This window comes from Narcine bancroftii, chromosome 1 (genome assembly GCF_036971445.1).
Source record: "Narcine bancroftii isolate sNarBan1 chromosome 1, sNarBan1.hap1, whole genome shotgun sequence".
NCBI lineage: Eukaryota > Metazoa > Chordata > Chondrichthyes > Torpediniformes > Narcinidae > Narcine > Narcine bancroftii.
Genome location: NC_091469.1, coordinates 116,399,675 through 116,423,762, shown reverse-complemented (window position 1 = coordinate 116,423,762; position 24,088 = coordinate 116,399,675). Strand labels below are relative to the sequence as shown.

Below are 24,088 nucleotides of genomic sequence, written 5' to 3'. Positions count from 1 at the left end.
ACCCACTGCAATTTGCCCACCATCACAATTGCTTCACAGCAGATGAAGTCTCACTGCCTCTACTCTCAGCCCTGGATCACTTGGACAACAGCAACATATACATCACGCTACTCTTCTCATCAACTACAGCTCAGCTTTCAATACCATCATACCCTCAGTAATGGTCAGCAAGCTTCAAAACCTTGACCTCTGCACCTGCTCCTGCAACTTGACATCTTCATCTGAAGACCACAGTCAGTATGAATCAAAAACAATGTCTTCTAACTGACAATCAACACAGGCACACCTCAAGGATGCATGCTTAGTCCACTGCTCTGCTCACTGTACACACATGACTGAGTGGCCAGGCACAATTAAATGCCATCTACAAATTTGCCAATCATGTCATGGTTGTGGAAATAATCACAGATAGCAATGAAGAAGTGTACAGGAGTTTGATCAGCTAGGTAAGTGCTGTCACAACAACAACTTTGCACTCAACGTCAAAACTAAGGAACTGATTGTGTACTCCTGATTTTCCCTTCCTGAATTCCACATTGAGAGTTCAGCATTAAGGGGTTGCATTTCTGACTGGTATGGAAGTGTAAATACACAGGATGGGAAAAGACTTCAGAGAGTTGTGAACTCGACCAGCACCATTATGGACATCAGTCTTCATTCCATTAAGGACATCTACCAGAGGAGTTTCTCAATAAAGCAGCCTCTTTCCTCAGGTCCCAGACCACACCCTCTTCTCACTGCTACCATCAGGAAGGAAGTACAGGAGCCTGAAGACAAATGCCCAATTATACAAAAACAGGTTCTTCCCCTCTGCCATCAAACTTTTGAGTGGGCAATGAACCACAGACACGACCTTGTTTTTCTCTTATTTTACACTTATTTATTTAATTAAAATATAATTTATAGCAATTTTGCACCTGTAATGCTGACCTATGTTCATGGAAATAAATTCTGATTCTGATTTTGATTCCTGGGAGTCACTATTTCCAGAGGACCTTTCCTGGACACATCATACTAATGCCATTGTGAAGAAATCATGATAGCACCTCTATTTCCTCAGGAGGTTCGGTACATCATTGGAAACCTTGGCAAACCTCTGCAGATGTGTAGTGGGAAGTGTGCTGACAGCTGTATCATGGTCTGTTACGGGGGCTTCAATACCTCCGAGTGGAAAGCCCTACAAAGGTTAGTGGACACAGCACAGTATATTACAGGCAAAACTCCTCCCCACCATTGAGAACATCTACATGGAATACTCCCGTCTGAGAGCAGCAGCAATCGAGTATCCACGCCACCCAGGATGCACTCTTTACTTGCTGCTCCCATTACATCGAGATACAGATATCACAAGACTTGTACTCCAGGTTCAAGAATGGCTGCGACCCTTCAACCAATAGTCTTATTCAGAGACTCATTTAAGGATTCTAGCTTTGCTTATTATTTATTATTGAATATTTATTTTGTTTTCATTTCTTATGTTTACATTTCTTTATTCTTGAATGCACTTTACAGTTTCCAGTAATAAGAAATTCTGCCTGGCTTGCAGGAATTTAAAAAAAAATTATCTTATTTAATTACATTCCATTGGTGAAGCCTTTGCAACATACCATGATGTAGTCAAAAGGGTGGGGCTGTACAAACCTTATGAAAACATTTGACAAAATGTGCCACACCTATGGATTAGCTGTTTTTTCAAATGTTCTTTCCCCTTTTTATTTAAATAATTTCAAATGCCTTGAACCTGCTAAAAAAACAATTTAAACAAGTATGACAAAAAAAACTACTAGTAAATGAAAGGAACAATATAATTTACTGCATTGTTGACTGCTTTCCTTATGGTTGTGGAATCTGTATTCATATGAATCCTCTAGTAGGTCCAAATCAGGATAGATAATCCAGATTAAATGCTTGGGGTGATTTCAAATTTTGCTTCACCACAATAAACAACTGTGGAGAGAGTTGCCAGGGAACGACCAAGCATTTGTTTCTCAACAAAGTCTGACCCAAAGTCTTTTTATGTTAGTTTTGTGATCAAGTCTTTATGCTCAAACTGATACTTTAATTTAAGTTTATCTTCTTAAATCTTTGGAAGCAGATTTTTGGATATTTTTGCAAATCATCTTAATTTCATACGTTTGTTTTCTCAGTTTTGTTTAGTTTCTGCGTGATTAATTGTGGTGCTGGACCAGTGCAAGCCCTTCTCATGTCTGAAATACACGGAGTGCCAAAGGAGAAAGTACAAGAGGAAGATGATCTGCGAAGTGGAGATTTGGGTGATGGTCTTTGCAGGAAACCTGGTGGAATATATGATCAGCCACATTGTTCAGTTGCTGAGAATGCAAGATCAAGGCAAGGATCAAATTGCAACGCCGATGTTTTTGGTAGAAGTGTAAATAAGAATGAAAAGAACATGATTCCATGTTTCCACTGGACCCAGAACGGCAGCATTTATGATTCTTTTCAACACCTTACGACTTCTGGCGTGACTGATATCAGCAGACACTTGAGCAATATTGGTAAATTTTTAATGTTTTCATGATTGTAATACAGTAAAATTTCAGGTATCTGGCACATATGGAGATTGATAGATGCCAGATAAATGAATTTGCCAGTTGCTTGAGATTGTGTGTTGCGTGATGAGTGAACTAGCCACTAGGAGGCGTCCATTTTAATCTTTCATTTTTTTTTACCTATCTATTTTTCACAATTTTTTTGCAGGTTGCGTCTTGCAACTTGTGTGGATTCTGGATAATGGGGAATTTTACTGTACTTGTATTGCATTGATCATTAGATTTGAAAAGTTGTGATACAGTTTTTTGATATTTACACTTTTAACATTGTTTAATAGGTGCATAACCTAAGAAAAATTACTAATGTTTTTAAACCAGACTCGTTTTCCCAAGATGAGGTCTTCCAGTCAAGATCATCTGAAATCTCTATTTCCCACTCATCTGCCCTGGCCCCCTTACCCCCAGACACAACAAACCCAGGATTTCCCCCTTATCCAAACCTACCACCTTCCCAGCCTCTGCATCCAACACATTATCTTCAGTAAATTCTTCCACCTACAACATGATCCCACCACCAGACACATCTTCCTCTCTCCGCCTTCCATAGGGACCCCTTCCTCTGACTCCCTCATCCACTCATTCCTTCCCATTCATCACCTCTTTGGCACCTTCCCCTGAAGCTGTAGTAAGTGCCACACTTGCATTCTCACCTCCCCCCTCACCACCATTCACGGCTCCAAACAGTTCTTTCAAGTGAAGTAGCACGTCACTTGTGTATCTGCGGGAGTCATCCACTGAGTCCAGTGCTCCTGTTGCAGCCTACCCTACATCGGAGAGTCTGGATGCAGACTGCGAGATCGCTTTGCTGAGTACATCACTCTGTCCACATCAGTGACAGGGATCTCTCAGTGGCCAACCATTTCAATTCTGCACTCCACCTCCATGCTCACATGTCTGTCCGTGACCTCATGTACTGTCAAACCAAGACCACCCGTAAACACCTAATTTTCAGTATGGGCACTCTCCAACTGAATGGCATTAACATCGACTTCTCCATTTTGAGCCTACTCCCTGTTCTCCCTCCCTTCCCATTCCCTCCAACTCTGCACCCCCTTCCCTTTCCATTCACAGAGCCACCCCCCTCCCATTCCCCTGCTTGCTGGTGTGGCCTCCCTCCCTCCCTTATCCACCTATTGCCTCCTACCTGTGAGACTGTGCTTCCCCCCACCCCTCCCACAAACCATATTGTTCAGGCACCTTCTTAAGTTTTGTCATGCCTTGTTGAAAGCCTCAAGCCTGAAATGGTTATGTATCTATCTTTGCTATATAAAGTACACTGTTTAACCTGCTGAGTTTTTCCAGCATTGTGTTTTTACTTCAATCACGGTGTCTACAGACTCTCTTGTTTTACTCTGTGTAGAACATGTTTGATAAATTTAAAATCTTCCTGTATTTGAGTCATACCACATACAGGATGAAACAGACCCTTCAGCCCAATTTGTCCATGATGACCATTTTGGTATTCTGGGCTAATCCTGTTTGGTGCATTTGGTTTATGTCATTCATAGTCTTTCCTATCCATGTATTTGTCCCAATGTCTATTGAATGTCAAAATTATAATCACTTTTACCTCTTTTCAGATTTGGAACAACCTCTGAGTGAAACTTTGCTCCTCAGGTTCCTCTTAAATCTACCCCCCCCCACCCCCCCAACTAAATTTGTCCTCTCAGACTAAAAGAATGTCACCTGGAAAAAAGACTGAGCATTACAATTTTATCATCCTCTTTAACATCAGCCTTCTGAACTCAATGGAATAATGATCCTGTTTATCTAATCTCTCTCTCTCTCACTCAAGCCCTCAAGTCTTAGCAACATCCTCATGAATCTTCTATGCACCCTTCCAACTTATTAATAACCTTACTATAATGAGGCAACCAGAAGAGCACACAAGTACTTCAAATGTGATCTCACCTATTCTCTGCACAATTTTTATATTTACAATCCTACCCAATGAAGACAAGCAAGCCAAACATCATCTTCACATGTCGACCTGTACCCCTCCATTCTACAATACTTCCACTACTCATGATGGGCTTACAGGGTTGTTCTTGCTGCTATTTTAAAGGAATGTCAAAATATTAGGTCCCATTTAATGTTCTGGCACTTCATCTGAGACCAAAGATAATGTAAATATTTCAGCAAAGGGCTGTACAGTTATTTTCCACAGATGTGAAAATGCCCATCATCAGGTCATGGGAGTTTGTTTACTTAGTATCCTCTAAGGCCACCAAAACATCCTCCCTGGTGCCATAATGTTTTGGACAAAGACAATTTTTTTTCTTTTATTCGCCCATTTTAAATTTGTATTCAAGCAATTCTTGTGTGATTAAAGTGCACATTCCAGATTTTATTTAAGGTTATTGTATACATTTTGGTTTGACTACTTTTTATACGTAGTCTCCTCATTTCTGGGCACTCTAATGTTTGTGACACTTGACGTCACAGGTGTTTGTGATTACTGAGGTGTGTTTAATTGGTTCATAGGTGCAGGTATAAGAGAGCTGTGCTTGCTTCTCAGCTTTTGATCACCTTTGGAGTCTGTCATTTCCAGGATATTCCAAAGTGTTTTATAGCCAATTAAAACACTTCAGAATATCCTGGAAACGACAGAAATGTTTAACATGGGGAGCAGCATTACTAACTTGCACATAGAAAAGTTTCTTAAACAAAAAAGTAAATAAATGACAAAATTTTTTTCAGAGAGAAATATTGAAGAGGTCTAAATTGTTTATTTAGATTTTTTTTGGTTTTGGTTTTGCAATGTACTGCATGTTTATTGATTTCTGAATCATACGTCGCCTTTCTAGGTCCAGAAGTTGAAATGTCAAATAACGAATTAAGACTGAGGCTCCAGGAAGTTATGCAGGTGATTTATTTTATTTGTGTGGTAATTTCTCTCTGTCACTACTTGTATTTTTAATTAGCTAATTTTGACCAAGTGATTTGTCTTTTTGTAGAGGGTATATTCCAAATTTAAATACGTTAAATGCACTGAAGATGAAAGCTGCAAATTAAATTAATGAATACAAAAATTGGACACTTAAATACAGTGGAGAAAAATAATTAATTTGCTACATCTTGTTTTTTCAACCTATTCAAGTTCACGTACATTTTTAAAAAGCAAAAAGGAGAAATCAACTATGCATGTTAAGAGATGACTTCATATTAAATTTGGGTATGCACCAAAATTGAATCTAAAATTAGCTACATTTTAAAACTGCCTGAGGGTCATGTACATTTTAATTAAAAGGTTAAGCACAACTAATTATTCTGAATTACTTTCATAGTTTTTTGTTTCTGTGTTCAAAGCATGTAGAGAAAGTTATTCCCACCTGTCCAGTTTTTAATCGATTAAAAATTATTCTGGCAATGTCCATCTTAATGAGTAACATTGAAGATCATTGTGCAAAAGTTTTGATTGTGAGTTAGTGCAATGTGCAAAAGTGCTGGAGAAACTCAGCAGGTCTCGCAACATCCACAGGAAGCAAAGGGTAACAAATGTTTCGGGTGAGCCCTATTTGTTCAGAAACACTTTGGGGTATTCCAGCCTTTTAATAAGCTTGTTTCAAGTGTATGTTTGATTATTGACTTCTCTCTTGTAAGTAATTGAAGCCTTGTATTATCCAGGAGGCAGAACTTCTACGATCTGAGCTTGAAGTAACACAACAACAACTCGAGGGAAAATATGAAGCACTGAAAATACTGCAGAGTATGGTGAGCTCTACGGTGGTGCTATTAATTCCCGTTCAATGCTATTCCCCAAAATTGTTTATGAAATATAAGGCTGGTTACATCTCAAAACATAAATGCCATATCAATTGGTAAACTCTAAATTCAAGTTCTGCCAAAACACCATGTTCAAGTTAGGATCTTTTGTGACTTAATATGAAAATTGGACTTGATTATTCTTGTTCTCCTTCAGTGTAATGGGGAAGGTGGTGGCATAGAAGTGATATTAATGAATGCAGTGCATCCTGGATTTGCTATACCCACCCCCAACTTCATATTGATTGCGGCATGTGATGGAAGAAATAGATAGAGTAAAACCCCTGTTATCCAAAATTCAAGCAACCAGGAAAAAAATTGTGGAAAATAAATATGTAAAAATTACGGAAGTTGAAAATTGGTGTGCCTCGCTGTAAGTTTGCAAATTCAAGCAACTGTAAAATTCATTTATTCGTCATTTACTGATCCCCAGATATGCTGGATACAACCACCTATGTATTATTGTATTTGGTTGAGGAACCCAAAGTATACCTCCCTGTATTAAAGCTTGTTGAGGTCCTTTAGTGTTGTTGAAGGTATGCCAGTAAATATTGATTTGCACTCCTGGCATAAACATTGTAGATGGTGATCTGAGGCATTTTGGATAAGGTGGTGAATTACTTGTCAACTTCCTTTAGCTGTGATGGGATGATGAGATTAGTGCATTTAAATTACTGGCCACTGGTTTCCCCTGATATTTTGGTGGGATAATTTGTGATGGTGGTACCATTTAAGGTTCTGTGGCTCCTTTTTTTCCTTTTTGAACTGGACAATAAATGTTTTTGTGTATTGTGAACATCACCATTGCTTCCTAGCCTAACCTGAATGTCATTTACCCCCTTCCCCACTGTGGTCTCTCCCTCTCCCAGTCTCTCCACCTCTTGCACCTTCTGTCCGATCATCTCCAGGCCCTCCCCCTTTTCTTTCCCTATTTACATATGTAATGTCATTACCCCATCCCTCTAGTTTTGATAAAGGCTCCAGACATGGATGCTATATGACCTCTGAGTACCTCCAGTAATCCTTTGCTCAAGATTCCTGCATCTGCATCATTTGTGTTTCTCATTTCTTGGCTTTCTCCATTATTGGATTTGTTATGAAGATGAAAGCTGCAAATTAAATTAATGAACACAAAAATTGGACACTTAAATAATAGCCAGGATTTTTTTTTCCATTTTTGGTCACCAACTGCAGTTTTTAAAGTTGTTGTTATGTTTTGACTTTAGCCTGCACCTTCTTACAGATATTTCTTAATGTACTCTCTAAAACTTCACTCCCACCCTTGCAAATCAACATGTTTACTTACTTTTACATTTTGTTGAAAGTTCCTTGGCCCAACATTTTAAATACTTATTTTCCCTGATGCTGCTTGATTAGTACTCTTTAATATGCCTTAAATTTTAGGGGTTCCATGTACTTAACTGAGATCTTCTAGTGATATGTCAATTTCACATCCAGGTTGAGGCCTCCAAGGATGCTTGGTGTTGTTTCCTTTACTGTCATCCATGTCCAAGGGTTTATCTCACTTTGTAGTTAGTTGCCTGAAGGATGCCTGCTAGATTTATATATGTGTCAGAAAGTTGAAAATATCACTTTTCTTTGTTATTGAGAATTCAGTATTGGCAGTAAAAAGAACAAAAAAGCCTAAAATATTGAAACAGGTTGTTCAAAAATGGTTTTTTATCAGTTCAGTATTTGTGCCTATTTTTAATGGCAGGGCATCTGCATTGTTCATTTATATATTTCACTTAAAATATGGAAATTTGCAAGGATGTTGCAACTAACTGATTTTATTAAGGTTAGCCCATTTAATGTAAATAGGAAAGATATAACAAAGGTATAATGAATTTGCATCCAGTTGCCCCAGCTGAAATCTCTGGCACTGTATATAAATTCAACTAATTTAATCTGCTGTTCTGCTCTTTAAACTATATCTGTGGAGCTGCTGTTCTGTTGTTCGGAAACCCACCGAATAAACGTGTGTAATACTCTAGGTGATACCGTGTAAAAATCAACCCAACACCCCACCCCTCCTTATTTTTGGCCAAATAATCCGATATTTTCCATGCATTGCATGTAAAAGTCGAGCCCCCCTGACCCCCAATTTTTTGGCCCTGGTCTCCCACCTATCTGAACTCCATATGGGTTGGCCACCATCCCTCTGAGCTCCTGCCGCCCTGAATGTAGACTTTCCACCCAGTCCCAGCCACCCGCCTGTCATGATAATGAATATGTATGAGATATACCGGAAGTCACGTGGTATGAGAGAGAGATAAGAGCACAAGCAAGAGAACAAAGGAAACGGGAGAATAAAGACCCAGAGAAGTTTACCTGATAAACGTGTTTAATGTTTCATTAACTTCACATTTCGGGCCACAAATGTGACACCGCCTGTCCCAACAAGCTTCCGATACCCCGCACAAAACTGCAGTCAAAAGTAGTATGCGCGTAAAAGTCAACCCCCTAAATTTTACTCTAAAAATTGGTCCGTGAAATTCGACTATGACATGGTATTTGCTTCACTTGTCTCCTCCAGGAAAGGAAATCTTTATCCAATCTAGCCCATGATTGACTCACATTCTTATGGATTCAAGGGAATTAAGGAAGGTCAGGATTGAATTTAAGAGCTGGGAAGTCCTGCTGAAATTTTGTGGTGTATTGGTGAGGCTGCACCTGAAAAGCTGTGTGCAGTTCTCATCTCTTTTCTTCAGAAAGGATAGACTAGCTTTACAAAGGAGCTTCGCCAGATTGATTTCTAAAATGAGGGGGTAAGTTCATGAAGAGAGATTGAGTGGCCAAGGACTGTACTCATTGGAATTTAGAAGATTGAGGCGGGGGGATATGAAAACCTATGAAATTTTGAAAATGAGAGAAAAGATAGAAGCTGCAAAGTTATTTCCAGTGGTAAGTGAGACTTGAAATAGGTTCAATTTCAAATTTATTGTCACAGAGTACAAGCCTCACATACAAGCCTGAGATTTTTTTTTCTATGGGCCAGGCAGAATTTATACTTCTGTACTCAAGAAAAAGATACAAGTTCACAATCCTTTCTCCGGAACCCTTGGGGGACACTGTTCTGAATTTCGGATTTTTCCGGATTTCGGAAAGCCAGATTCAGGACCATCCAAATTGCTGCCGTATCCACCCTTACCTTCTTCCAGTCGTGCTGCTGTCTCCCCCACCTCGCCTGCCCGACTCATGCTGCCGGACTCGCGCTGCTGGTCTCCTCCCCTCGCCCGCCCGACTCACCCTGCTGGTCTCTCGCCTGCCTGACTCGCGCTGTGATCTTCCACTCTCCTCGCCCGACTCACTCTGCCGTCTCCCCCCCTCACCCGCCTAATTCGCGCTGCAGTCTCCTACCCAACTCGCTCTGCCATCTTCCCCCACCCTCACCCGTCCGACTCGCTCTGCCAGTCTTCCCCCCTTGCCCGCCTGACTCGTGCTGCCTGTCTCCCCCACCCCCTCCCCTGCCCGACTCATACAGCCGGTCTCCCCCACCTCGCCTGCCCGACTCGTGCTGCCGTCTCTCTCCCCACATGCCAGATTTTGGAGCTTTCTGGATTTTAGATGTCCTGTACATACACAAAAGAGAGAAATGTAAACAAAGAAAGGAAATGTATATGTGGTGAATGTCTGCCAAGCTGCCTGTTTCCCTTCTGGCGAGCCTTGCTGTACTAACATTGGCTGTGCATTATCTCTACTGTTAAGGACACTCCCCTTGGATGTGCAACTATTGTCTTTCATTATTGCACCATGAGTTTCTGCTAATAAAAGCCATGATTATTATTTGACCACATCGTCTTTGTCTACTTCATCAACTGGCACTTCAATTTTATTTGCAGAAATGGATGAAGCCCTCAAGCCAGAGCGGCTGATAATCGACCAGTCTGCCCCGAGGGCCAGAGAAATTTTCAACCATTGGATTGCTTGTTTCGATTACTACATGGCTCAAAACAATGTAGTCGATGATGCGATACAGTGGGGCCACCTGTCCCTTTCGCTGTAACACAAGGAGCTACCGCTCTGGCTATAGCCCGGGAAAGTCTGACTGCTTGCTGTGCAGGGCCACAGAATGTGGTGCTTGCTCAACACCAGTTGCTGACTAGATGCCAGAAACCCGGGGAAAGTGATGCTGCCTATGCACTGGCCCTCGACTCACTGGCAAATGAATGTGATGTCAGGGCAGTCAATGTGCAACAACACCGCAATGCCTTGAAGATGGATGCTTTAGTCAAAGGGATTGACTCCAGTTACATCCGACAGAGGCTGCTGGAGACAGAGCCCTTAACCTACGACCGGGCAGTCGCTCTAGCCAAAACACTGAGAAGTGCCATGTGGTCCAGTGAAATACTAGAAACTGAAAAGGAATCATCCAGGAGTGCTGGAACCCCGAAGGAAAGGAAAAGGCAAACTCCTGAAAAATGCTACTTCTGTGATAAGAGCTGGCACCCCAGACAGAAGTGCCTGGCTCGATTTGCTACCTGCAGCTATTGTGGGAAACTCGGCCTCTTTGCTAAAGTGTGTAAGGTGAAAAGTACTCCCACTGATAAGAAGAAGAGAAGCACCAAGAAAATGCATCCAGGAGCTGCAGGAATGGAAGACAACTGTGAAAAGGGGGAATCTTCAGACAAGCAGGCTGAATCGACTTCAAGTGACGGCGAGGTGAGATCCCCTGTGATAGCTCAATTGACTCCAAAGCATGGGGGATGTTACGGACTGGAACGGTCGACTATGAAAAGGGAGGTGAATGGTGAGACTCTTGATTGTCTAATAGACTCGGGGAGTACTGACAGCTACATCCACGAGAGAGTTGCCAGAGCCTTAAATTTGCGGAGATATCCAGCGAAACGAAAGATATCGATGGCTTGTAGTGAACTTACAAAAACTGTACAGGACAAGTGTAAAGTTACTTCAAATTTGCAAAGACATTACCTGGCTAATGTGTGGCTCTTTATTATGCTGGAGCTCTGCGCTCCTGTGGTACTGGGGTTAGATATTCAATCTCAGATGAACAGTGTAATGTTAAATTTCGGTGGGCCACTACCCACATTTACCATCCTCCACGCTAGTTACTGCGGTCTGTCCACATTAAAGATCAAAGCTCCCTCCCTTTTCAGTGATTTATCCCCTGAGTGTCAGCCGATTGCCACTAAGAGCCGTTCTTACACCAAAGAGAATCGTGAGTTTATCAAAGCTGAGACCCAGAAATTGCTTAAAAAGGGAGTAATTGAACCCAGTTAGAGTCTGTGGTAAGCCCAGGTGGTAGTTGTGAAAAATCACACTAAGAACCGGCTGGCTATTGACTACAGCCAGACAATCAACCTTTACACTAACCTGGATGCCTACCCCCTGCCACGCATCAAAGAAATGATTAATCAGATACGGCAATACAAAGTGTACTCCACTATCAACCTCAAAGCAGCTTACCACCCATTTAAAAAAAAAGGAACGATCCTATATAGCCTTTGAGGCTGATGAGGGGTTATACCAGTTTAAAAGGGTACCTTTTGGAATCACTAATGATGCGTCCGTGTTTCAGAGGGAAATTGATAAGATTGTTAGGACGTATGAGTTACAGGGTACGTTTCCCTATCTGGATAATGTCACTATCTGTGGGAAAACACAGGCTGAGCACGACAACAACTTAAAGAAATTTTTAGCAACAGCTAAAATACATTTAACGAGGGCAAATGTGTGTTCAACGCAACAGAGCTACCCATTCTGGGCTACATTGTCTGCAAGGGCGAAATCCACCCCGACCCAGAAAGAATGGCCCCCCCTTAAGAAGTTACCACCCCCAAACTCAGCAAAAGCCTTTAAAAGGTGTATGGGATTCTTTTCCTACTACTGCGAATGGGTTCGGGACTACGCTATGAAGGCACGCCCTCTGTTTGACACTAAATCTTTTCCTCTCTCTCCAATGGACTTGAAGGCTTTTGAGAGAATTAAAGCTGATATTGCCAAAGCTGCACTCTCATCCATTGACGAGGATGTCCCATTCCAAGTGGAAACTGATGCCTCAGATTGTGCCTTGTCAGGAACTCTTAATCAAAAAGGCAGACCTGTGGCATTCTTCTCACGCATGTTACGTGGACCTGAACTTCCTGCCATTGAAAAAGAAGCCCAGGCTATTATTGAAGCTGTTTGTTACTGGAGACACTTTCAAGCTGGCAGAAAATTTACTCTTGTCACTGATCAGAAATCTGTTGCCTACATGTTCAGTACTAAACACAAAAGTAAAATCAAGAACGATAAGATGGCATGTTGGTGAATAGAACTCTCAACTTATAATTATGAGATCCAGTACAGACCGGGCAGGTTAAATGATCCCTCTGCATTGTCACAATCTGCTGCTGGTGCTCAGCTGGAGGGGCTAAAAGAGATCCATAACAGACTGTGCCACCCAAGAGCCACGAGATTCTTCCACTACATCAGGGCTAACAACCTTCCTTACTCTCTGGAAGAAGTCAGGAAACCGAATAAAAGCTGTCCTGTTTGCGCAGAATGCAAACCGCAATACTTCAAAGCTCCAGAGGCCACTCTCGTCAAGGCAACCTGACCTTTTGAGAGGATTAGCTTAGATTTTAAAGGGCCGTTACCTTCCAACAACAAAAATTATATTTCCTTACTGTAATTGATGAATATTTCAGATTTCCCTTTGCGATACCCTGCCCTGACATCTCGTCAACATCTGTCATTAAGTCACTTGACAGAATTTTCACAATTTTTGATTTTCCCAGTTACATTCATACCAATAGAGACTCAGCATTCATGAGTGCTGATCTGCATTGACCCCTACTACGAAAGGGGATTGCTACCAGCCGTACCACAAGCTACAACCCGCAGGCCAATGGGCAGGTTGAAAGAGCTAATGCTACTGTGTGGAAGACTGTTAATCTTGCTTTAAAAACACATGGTTACCCTGTTACCCGGTGGCAGGAGGTGCTGCCTGAGGCACTACATTCTATTCGGTCTTTATTGTGTACTGCAACAAATCAAACACCTCATGAACGTATGTTTGTCTTTCCTAGGAAATCAGGAACTGTGATGGACTGGCCAGCCTGTTTATCTGAGCCTGGAACCGTGCTGCTGAAGAGCCATGCTCGGGCACATAAAACAGATCCCCTAGTCCAACCAATTCAGCTACTGCATACTAACCCCACCTACTCTCATGTTAAATTCCCAGATGGGAGTACTGACAGTGTTCCCCTAAGAGATCTGGCCTCGCCTGGTTCGCCCCTTTCTCGCACCCCTACTCAGAGTGAGCCTGAGAGGTTGGACTCACCCCCAGCCTGTGACCCCTAGTAAGTTTTCAGATGGCCATGGGGAGGCTCCACTGCTTCACGCTGGCGATTCTGGAGCGGGTCCAGAAGCCAGTCCTTCCCACACTACAGACCCAGGACAAAGGAGCCACCTGTTTTGAGACGAAGCACCAGAATTCGTAAACAATGTGATAGGCTGACATATTCATAAAACATCTCATTATATTTCGATTGCTTCCTAGATACTGGTGTATTTTGGCTGTTAGAGTATCTCAAGGCCAAACATGGTATCCATGTATTGCTTGCTTCAGTCTTTCCCAGGAGCTGTCCTTTTGATTTTAACCCTTCTTCTGCCGGGGGGGAGACTGGTGAATGTCTGCAAAGCTGCCTGTCTCCCCTCTGGCGAGCCTTGCTGTACTAACATTGGCTGTGCATTATCTCTACTGTTAAGGACACTCCCCTTGGATATAACTGTATATGCATCTATTGTCTTTCATTATTGTACCATAAGTTTCTACTAATAAAAGCCATGATTATTGTTTGACCACATCGTCTTTGTCTACTTCATCAACTAGCTCTTCAGTATAAAAACTGCAAATACAGAAAATATATCCAGTAATAAATAAAGTGCATAGTAAGAGTCCTTAAATGAGTCTCTGATTCAGATTTGTTGTTTAGGAGTCTGATAGTGGAGGGGTGGCCACTACTCTTGAACCTGGTGTATGAGTCTTGTGGTACTTGTTCCTCTTTCCTGATGACAGTAATGAGAACAGAACATGTCCTCGGTGGTGCGGATCCTTGATGCTTGCTGCTGCTCTGACGGCAGTGTTCCATGTTGATTTTCTCAATGGTGGGGAGCATTTTGCCTGTGATGTACTGCACTTTGTCCACTACCTTTTGCATGACTTTCTGCTTCGAGGCACTCGTGCCTCCCTGCTAGGCCATCATACAGTCAGTCAGCACACTTCATAGTACTCATCTGTATAAGTTTGCCAAGGTTTCTGATGTCTACCAAACTGCAGCAAACTCATGAGGAAGTAGAGGGTGCTGGCATTCTTTCTCATGGTGACATTAATATGTTGGGACCAGGAAAGGTCCTCCAAGATGGTGACTCCCAGGAATTTAAATTCACTCACCCTCTCCACCTCTAATTTCCCCAATGATCACTTGATCTACACCTCTGGATTTTCCTCCCTAAAGCCTCTAATCAGCTCCTTGTTTTTTGGTGACATTGAGTGAGAGGTTGTTGTTGGTACACCATTCAGCATTCAACATTGGGGACACATACTCGAGATTTGCAGGAGTAGATTTAAGACAAATGAAGAGGAATTTCTTCTCCCAGAGAAAGTTAATCTGTAATTTTCTGCCTAATGAAGCAGTAGAGCCTGCCTTATAAAAAGACAGATTTTTGAAGACCAGGGCACTTGAGGGTTATTGGGAACAAGCAGATTAGCCATGATCTTATTAAATGGAGGTAAATTAGCCTAATTACTGCTCCTATTCTTTATGTTCTTAGGACAGGTATTTAAGTGCTTTTATTTTTCTAGTTGACTATAATAAGCTCTGTATGTTGTATGATTTGATATTTTACTTTATTTAATCAGACAATGCTTGATAAAGCCACCGTTCATACAAAGACTTTACTTCAAAAAACAGGAGAACGAAACAAGATTTTAGAAAAGGTACGAAAGTCAAGATGTGAAATTTTTATTCTCTCTCATTGTAAAATGCTTTTTTTTCCCAACAAATCTTGACTTTGTGGTTCATCCAAGAGCATTTGATCTGTTATAATGAAAATACTAATAAGGTGCATTCAGTTTGGTAGCCAGCTTTGTTTTTGAAATTGTAATTGTAACTTGTTATTATTTTAAAAGATTCAGACAGTATTATTTCTTTCTCCAATGGTGTGGCCTGTTTGGTTCCTTTTCCATTTATTTTGCCTGATCTTTGGACGTGATAATGCATCAACTGTCATTGCTAGACAACAGTCATTTCCATTTGATTGTTTTTGATCAGTGTAAGAGTCCTGATGGGGAATAATGTGCAGGAAGTTTTGATTTGGAAGATATTGCTGGAAAGTGGTGGAAGAGGATTGATTAGTCATTTCTAAAAGTTAGAAGTTAGAGTTCAGAACTGGGAAAGGAAGGATTGGGGTTATTTGGCTCCTTCCTATTTTGTGTCTTGCAGAAAGATGTATTGAAACCATGGTTAAATTTAATTTTTAACTTAGACATACAGCACAGTAACAATCCCTTGTAGCCCACCAGCCCTTGCCACAAAACATCTCAATTAACTTACAACCCCTTATGATTTTTGGATGGTAGGAGAAAACCAGAGCACCCAGAGGAAACCCATGCAGACATGGGAGAACAAATATACTTACGAACAGTGGTGGATTCGAACATGGGTCGCTGGTGCTATAATATAAATTGTTGCAGAGGCAACCCTGGAGAGGAGAAAGGTTTCATTCTCATGGAAAAGGATAGATTAAGTTATTGATTGCAGCAGATGAAAACTCTTGAGCCCTGTTTCTCATCAATTAAATAACTAAAATGTTTAATTCATTCTGTGAATTATACAAATTATAATGGTGAAAATCATCTATGTACACAGTTAATCCCTCATTGTGTATTTTGGGCATTACTTTAAGATACTGCAACGAATCTTCCTGTTTTTTGGGTAGTATTTAATTTTGTTTCAAAATCCATTTATTTTTTCCAGAATCTTTTTTATAAACTTTATCATATCTCAATGTTTTCAAGCCAAGTAAATAAAGATGAAGTAACTCACCTGCTTGTATGTTAGGTTTGTGGCGGATTTTATTAGTTGAAGGAAGATAGAGGTTTCTGAAAACCATGTACAATATATTTTAATTTGGCACCATGCACATTGATTGATTTGGCTCTGTTACAGGAAGTGAATATATTACAGTGGGAAAATGACTTCACACAAGATAAATTTAAAAATTTGGAACATTTCTGGATTGGAAGATTTGAAAGGTTAGCAGATTTGTTATGAATATAGTGATATTTCATTGTTGTAGTTCCACGGTATCTTTTTTGTCTGAAAATGTAATCCAGTGTCAAGCAATGTGTGCTATGAATGAAGTGTGTAAATTGCCTTTATTCTCTGGCCTTCAGGAATGCCAATGAAGCACGTCTTATTGTGATGTTCCTGGTCATCTGTTAATAGTTATTAGATTCCAAAAGGACAATGAGTGTAAGGGCATTTTATCTGAATGTAGTTTTTGAAACAAGATCAATGAACTTGTGGCACAAATCAGTACTGTTACGACCCCAGAGGACCCCAAAACCCAGCAGCAATAGAAATTCACCAAGACAAATGGTTACTTAAACAAGAGTTGCTTTTAATTTTATTTAACCATAAAAGCATGATCAAACTTTAACTTATCACTATTAACTTAACCCCCTCTAATTCCAAGCACATGTGTATGTACTGTGTATATGTTCAGTCAGGAAAGTTCTTTGCTTTAATAGTCCAATCATTCTCTTTTCACTTCTCCAAGTTTACCAGGATCAGGCAATTCTTATTATGTGCACAGAATTTAACATTTATGAAACTTCACCAGGCTCTGGTGCTTACAGGTAAATGGTTACTGCTCAGGAAGGTTCTTGTTGGTTTCAGAGAGATATTTGTTGCTCGTTGGACACACACACAAACTGATTTCCTCCAATCAGTCACTTCAGTGTCTTGCCAAAGAAACTTGCCCCATCATGGGTTTTCCAAATGATAACCTCTTCTTCCAAGTCACCACCGAGTTCCTCTTGTTTCCCTTATTTCAGGAGAAACACTAGCCAGCCATTTCCTCTTGTAAGGACTACAAGAGTTTTCAATAGGCTGAACTCAGAACTTACAACCCATCTTCAAAATGGGGTTTTCAACAAGCTTGCCATGTTGCAGCCTCAATTGCAGAGCTGACCTCTCTCTCTAAGGGAAGAATCCTGTTTTCTTTCCTCTCTCTCTGCTTGTTAAAAACCAGAACCCCTCCCAAGGCTCCAAATCCAATCCTTGAAAGATCTTTATCAGCACTTGAGCCCGGACTTTTCATTTGCACCTGCTTTTCAAGTTCTTTCCCAAAGCAGTTCCATTGTCTTTGCAAAATCATTGGTGCCTGAATGTCTGGCTTTAGCAAAGCTCTTGCATTTTAAATGAGATGTGAAGTGTAAGTATCTGTGAAGTGACTGACACTAAACTCCCACAATTTATCTCTTTTAAAGACATATGTACATATAATATAAAATATAATATAACTTGTAACAGTATAAAGAGGTATGATTTAGTGGTAATTACAGAGATGTGGTTGCTGAATGGATATGATTGGAAATTAAATATCAAGCATATCAGGTAATTTGGAAGGTGATTGTTGTTGCATCGAATAACCAGACCACACAAAACGGCACACCTTTATCTTTTATTTGTTATGTTTTGTGTTTCTTGAGGTTTGCATTTTCTTCACTTTATTTCTTCTTTTCTGGAGAGGGCTGGTATTCTTCTACCGGCCACTACTCCATTATGTGACTCCTCCCCTGGCTTTCCTTTCCTGAAGTCAACAATCAGCTCCTTAGTTTTGGTGACATTGAGTGTAAGGTTGTTGTTGGTGCACCATTCAGCCAAGTTTTCAATCTCCATCCTGTATGTTGATTCATCCCCTATCGACAGCAAATTTGTAGATGATGTTACTGTTGTACTGAGTTGGGGGGTAATTTATTAGCATGAATCGAGGATTGGTTAACCAATAGAAGGCAGAGAGTTGAAATAAATGAGTTTTCTCTGGTTGGCAAACAGTAGTGAGCTGGGTGCTGCAGTGTTGGTGCTGGACCCACAATTGTTGACGATACACATTAACTATTTGGAAGAGGGAATTGCAACATCTATAAATTTGCTGATGGGACTAAATTAACTGGAAAAGTAAATTGTGCTGTACATGTAGTCTGCAGAGAGAAAAAGACAGATTAAATGAATGGACAAGGGTCTGGTAGGTGGAGTACAATGTAGGTAAATGCGAGGTCATTCATTTTGAAGGAAAAATAGACAATCAATTTGCTATTTGAATAGTGAAAGATAGTCACCACTTGGCCTCCACCCTGTTGTGCAGAGAAATGCTGAAGTGCTTCTATATGAATCGCAGATGGTTGGTTGCAGATGCAACAGATAAGAAGGCAATTGGAATGTTGGCCATTGGTAAAGGGATTGAATTTAAGAGTAGAGGTGTTCTTTTGCAACTGTCAAGGGCACTGATGTGGCTGCATTTGAAATATTGCGTGCAGTTGTTGTCTCATTCCATAAGAAAAGATATATTGGCTCTGGAAGGCAATGCAGAGGGGGTTTACCAGGTTGAATCTAGAGATGAGGGTGCAAGCCTATGAGGAGAATAGAGGGGATGACTAGCTGGAATCTAGAAACATTTTCTAAAAGCGTATAAAATTATGAAAGGGATTGATAAGAGGGAGGCAGGAATGTTGTTTCCACTGGTAGGTGAGACCAGTACTCATAACCATTGCCTGAAATGCAGGATAGAGGTGAGTAGGATCTGCTTTTCCCAGAGAGTAGTGATCTGTTGAATTCTCGGCCAAAGAGGCTAGCTCCTTAGATATATTTAAGATAGATTTTTATACAGTTAGTGAATTAAGGATTATAGGGAAAATGCAGGAAAGTGGAGCTGAGTCTCTGCTAGGTCAGCCATGATCTTACCGAATGGTGGAGAAGGCTTGATGAGCCAAATGACATGCTCCTCCTATTATTTTGTATGTTCTTATTTCTTCATCTTTGGTTATCTCATTCAAAATCAAAATCCCCAAATGTAGAGCAATAAAGTTTTCAATCACTACATTCCTGATTAAGCATCATGTATTTGATTCTGTGAGTATATTCATCTTGTGGTGATAGCAAATATGATTAATTCAGTAAGGACTGATCTTAATGAATTATTTAAAACGTAAGTTAATTTATTGGCTCATTTCTGTAAATTCTATTTACTTAAAAAGTGTTAATGTAAGAACACAGCAAACTAGTTCTTTCTTTCTTCATAGAATGTGTGTGGAAAATGCTGAACTTGAAAAAAAATTGGAAACAAGAGATAGTGAGATTCGGGATCTCAAATCAGAAAATGCATGTAAGTTTTGTGGGTTCTCCTCTTAACCTCTTCCAAGATGGGTGACTTTACCTTTTATTCATGTGTGAGTATTGATGTTGAGTGCTGCAGACTGTTCCTGATCCCACCAATCTTCATGCAAATAGGTCTGCATGAGGAGTGGCTAGATTGCCATCTAAAGCAGGGTGTTTTAACATGCGGGCTACTGCAAAATATGGAAAGAACAATACACACACAAGGAGTCGAATACTGATTTATTGCACTGGCAGCTCTGCTTATATTCTCTCCCTGCTGCTGACAACAGGAGTGACGTCAGTGCTGATCTCTTATTGGGTAGCATTCCCGCCATTGCTCATTGTTTCATGACTTGCAGGTGGTTACCTGGGACACAGCATATTGGCCCCTGCAGGGTTGGCGTGGTCACTGCGTTTGTCGGCCATTTTGTGTAATCGGTCATGTCCCAGTTAGCTGGCCACTACATCACCCCGTCCCCCAGAACCGATCGGTGCACTGTTCACCACTTTCGGTGGCCAACCTCTGCATATGCGGGGGTTGCAAGGTTGGCTAATGTCCAGATTTGCTGATTTGAGGCGGTTGATATTATAAATCTCTTCCTTACCACCGATATCCAGCACACATGTCGACCCATGTGTCTGATTATTTTATACACCCCTCATATGGCCATTGCAGAGGTGTTCAGTGTGGCCCCCTCCATAGGGACATAGGCTTTGGCCTGGCCATACGGCGGAGGTGCTAGAGCACCCAATCTTTCCCTCAGCTTAGTCAATGAAGCCATGGGGTCCTTGGCCAGGAACTCCCCCAGTATCAGCAACAATGTGTCGTATACCATCTCGGTTGCTGAGGAGTTGAATTATTCTTTTGACGTGGTGTGGATCCCCTGGAGGACCCAGGGTAACTTGTCTGCCCAGTTCAGGTCCTTGAACCGAGCCGTCAAGGCCACCTTTAAGTGCCTGTGGAACCGCTCCACCAACCCGCTAACCTGAGGGTGGTAAGTTATGGTATGATGGAGCTGAGTTCCCAGCAACATGGCCAGCGCCACCCAGAATCCTGAAGTGAACTGTACCTCTATCAGAGGTCATATGCTCCTGGACTCCGAACCTCAACACCCAGGTGTTCAATGCCCTGGCACAGGTTTCAGTGGTTGTGTCGGCTAGCGGGTCCACCTCTGACCACCTTGTGGAGCAGTCAATCATGGTGAGGAGATATCTCGCCCCAAGGGAGACCGGAAGCAGCCTTGCAATGTCATCACGCTGGCTCAAAGGTCTGCGGGGAGGGATGGTGTGCCTTGACATGTGTCTGCACTTTTGATGTCTGTAAGAAAGTTCAGGTCTTGACCCAGTGACTGACCTGTTTCTGAAGGCTGTGCCAGACGACCCTACCTATCATTTTAACAGAAGTCCTAATGGCTGGGTGCACCAGGTTGTGCACCGCATTGAAGAAATTCAAAGAGTCCAAAAGAGGTGATGATGGTAGTTTTAGGGATGCCATCGGGATGGCCTGGGATCTGATGATAACCGATGAGGTTGACTTTTGAAAACACCCACGGCCCTTGTAAGATATCAATAAAGTCTTGGATGTGCGGCACAGGGTACTTGTTGGGTGTGATGGCCTCACTGAGGTGGTGATAGTCATCACATGGCCTCCACACTTCTGCTGCCTTTGGTACCATGTGCAGGGGAAGGCCCAGGGGCTGTTGTAATGTTGCACTATCCCCAGCTCTTCCACTTTTTAAAACTTTCCTTTGGCAAGGGTGAGCTTTTAGGGGGGAATGGGTGAAGGCAGCACACCCTGGCGTGGAATGGGGAGCCCTCAGTGAGATTTGGTGCCTTACCTTGTGCTTTAGCTCCTCGATGGAAAACTGTGGTACCACAATCGAAGGGAACTCCGCTAGGATCTTCATAAATGTGTTGTCGGATAGAGGTGGGGGGCAGGTAACTTGGCTTCCCAGGGGTGTCGTTTGAAAGGTCTTTATGGTCCACCAGCAGGCAGTGGGCTCACAGGAAGTCTGCTCCCAGGAGCGGTTGTGCCACAGCCGCAATTGTGAATGTCCGCATGAACTGGTTGCTGCCGAAGTGGAAGGGGATGGTGCAGATGCTGAAAGTTTGTATGATGGTGCTGTTCGCTACCCTCCGTGTCGGGCCCAGCTTGCTGTTTTGGAGTTGTAGGCCGAGGGTGGAAGGATACTTATTTCAGCGCTGGTGTCAACAAGGAAGTGCCTTGTCATCTTCGGGTCCAACTGCCAGTTGGACTTGCCGGGGTCACCGATATAGCGTGTGCGCTACCACGAAGTGTGGAAAGAACAATACCTGCACAAGGAGTTGAAGTCGAAGACTGATTTATTGCACTGACAGCTCTGCTTATATTCTCTCCCTGCTGCTGTTGACTAGTGACGTCACGGCAGCACCGATCTGCAATTGGGAGGCATTCCTGCCATTGTTTGTTGTTTCCTGCCATGTGAGTTGTCACCTGGGATGAATGTCGTTGGCTCCCACGGGGTCGGTGCAGTCGCCGTGGTCTTCGACCGTTTTGTCTACCTCATCACATCCTGGTTAGCGGGCCGCATAGTGTCCTAATTGTTTTGTTCTTTCCTCATCCCTTACTATGTCATTAATGCCAAACGTAGATACCGGAACTCCATTTTTGCTCAATAAACCAACAATTTTTACTTAAAACCTTTTGATTTTGATGGTCCAACTGCAAATTTATTGATCTAATGCAGGGTTTCCCAACCAGGGGTGCGAGATAGCATTCCAGGGGGTGTGAGATAACATTTCAGTTTTTTTATAAATCCATACTCCTTCAATTTGGATAATATGTCGGATGATGAACAGCTGAAGGAAGATCTTATTAAACTGTGCACAAATCGTGTTCTTGAATGCAGTTTGAAAGCAAAACTTTGGAACAATATTGGTGATCGGCAATGGACATGTTTCCAAGACTTTGTGAAAAAGCACTAACTGTGCTCATCCCGTTCGCGACGACATACTGATGCGAGTCTGGATTTAGGGCCCTTTTGTCAATCGAGACAAAATCTAGAAATCGCTTGGGTGCACAGGCAGACGTGCGGATTACTATCAGCAACAAAGTGCCACGTTTTGAAAAACTCTTAAGCAATAAACAGGAACAAAAGAGTCATTAAATTTAAATTGGCTTATGAACATTTGAACATTAGTTCTTTAATTTTTTAAAAGAAATTTCATGCATGGATGAAAATTTAATTTTTTTGTAGGGTTTACGCAACTTTTAATTTGTTGTAATATTTTTTCTTTTCCATATGTTTCATTTTTGTTTATATAATTAAAAAATTGATTATACAAATTTGTTTTGGTCACTTTCACCTTTATTCTTAAATAAATTATTACTTTAAGGGGTGCGAGAACATATTAAATTTTTTTAGTGGTGTGGGGCATAAAAAGGGTTGGGAACCACTGATCTAATGGAACATCTCACAGAATTTTTTCCCCCAAGTGTCACTTATCCACTGTAAAATTCCTCCAAATTGAAGTGAACAGTCCAAGTCACACAATTTTCTTCCACCATGATCTTTAACATTGCTAATTTGAAAAACAATAGTCCTCATTTTTAGTTGAACAACCAGATTTTACTAATCCCATTTCCTTGTTTATAAGGCCAACATTCAAACTGAATTTTCTGTTGTTGCTGAGATCTTGACACTTAAATTCCCATTTACTCGAAATCAGGCGAGCTGAGATAAATTTGAAAGTCATTGTGAATTCTTTGCCCCTTTGCACAAAAAAAAACCCAGTCTGCTAGGTGAAAACCTTTCACCAGTTTTCCAGTCATCTCTGGCATCGGGGAGTAAAATTTTTTTTTAAATGCCATCAAGAGGTAGCAAAGCATTTTGAAGGCTTCCATCCATATTTGAAGTTTGACTTAAGATTACTTATGTATTTTTTTTTTGCCTTTCACAAATTGACCTATTGAATTTTTCTAAGTATTGAGTCAGCAGTGTTCAGAACTTTTCGCAATGCTCAACATAAAGGATCAACTCACGTTCCAAAGAACTTTGCCAACAAACAGAAATGGATTTTCTGAGATTACAGCATTAGAGGTAAAAATTCTATTTTCTTTATCTGGTTGCTGTTTATTGGTAATCTGTTTTATTTGACATTAAGTCATAAATCAATATTGAATGCTTTGTAACATCATTATTCTAAGATTAAAGTTTTAAAAATGTAGTAATGCAGTTTAAGAGCAGCAATATTGAGTGCCTGTGAGAGGTTCCAGCCTGAAATGTTGTCTATTCTTTGTCTCTCTCACTGATGTTGCTGAACCCACTGAGATCATCTTGAAGATACTGGAATCTGCAGTTTCATGTTTCTCCAATATTTTGAGCC

At 41.3% G+C, this 24,088-nt stretch overlaps 1 protein-coding gene across 3 annotated transcripts in view; it reads left to right on the top strand.

The window, feature by feature from the left end:
• The window catches only part of ccdc125 (coiled-coil domain containing 125), a 64,176-nt gene that overhangs the window by 20,963 nt on the left and 19,125 nt on the right, over positions 1-24,088 (top strand). For 2 of the 3 annotated variants that reach the window (XM_069936545.1, XM_069936551.1), the window contains exons 2-8: positions 2,148-2,516; positions 5,378-5,436; positions 6,198-6,284; positions 15,202-15,279; positions 16,511-16,596; positions 19,648-19,730; positions 23,687-23,802. In XM_069936545.1, the coding sequence (XP_069792646.1) occupies positions 2,204-2,516; positions 5,378-5,436; positions 6,198-6,284; positions 15,202-15,279; positions 16,511-16,596; positions 19,648-19,730; positions 23,687-23,802 (822 nt within the window). In that variant the 5' untranslated portion in view covers positions 2,148-2,203. Of the gene's footprint in view, positions 1-1,122; positions 1,186-2,147; positions 2,517-5,377; positions 5,437-6,197; positions 6,285-15,201; positions 15,280-16,510; positions 16,597-19,647; positions 19,731-23,686; positions 23,803-24,088 lie in introns of those variants that run through there. The other variant, XM_069936560.1, reaches the window with a different exon arrangement.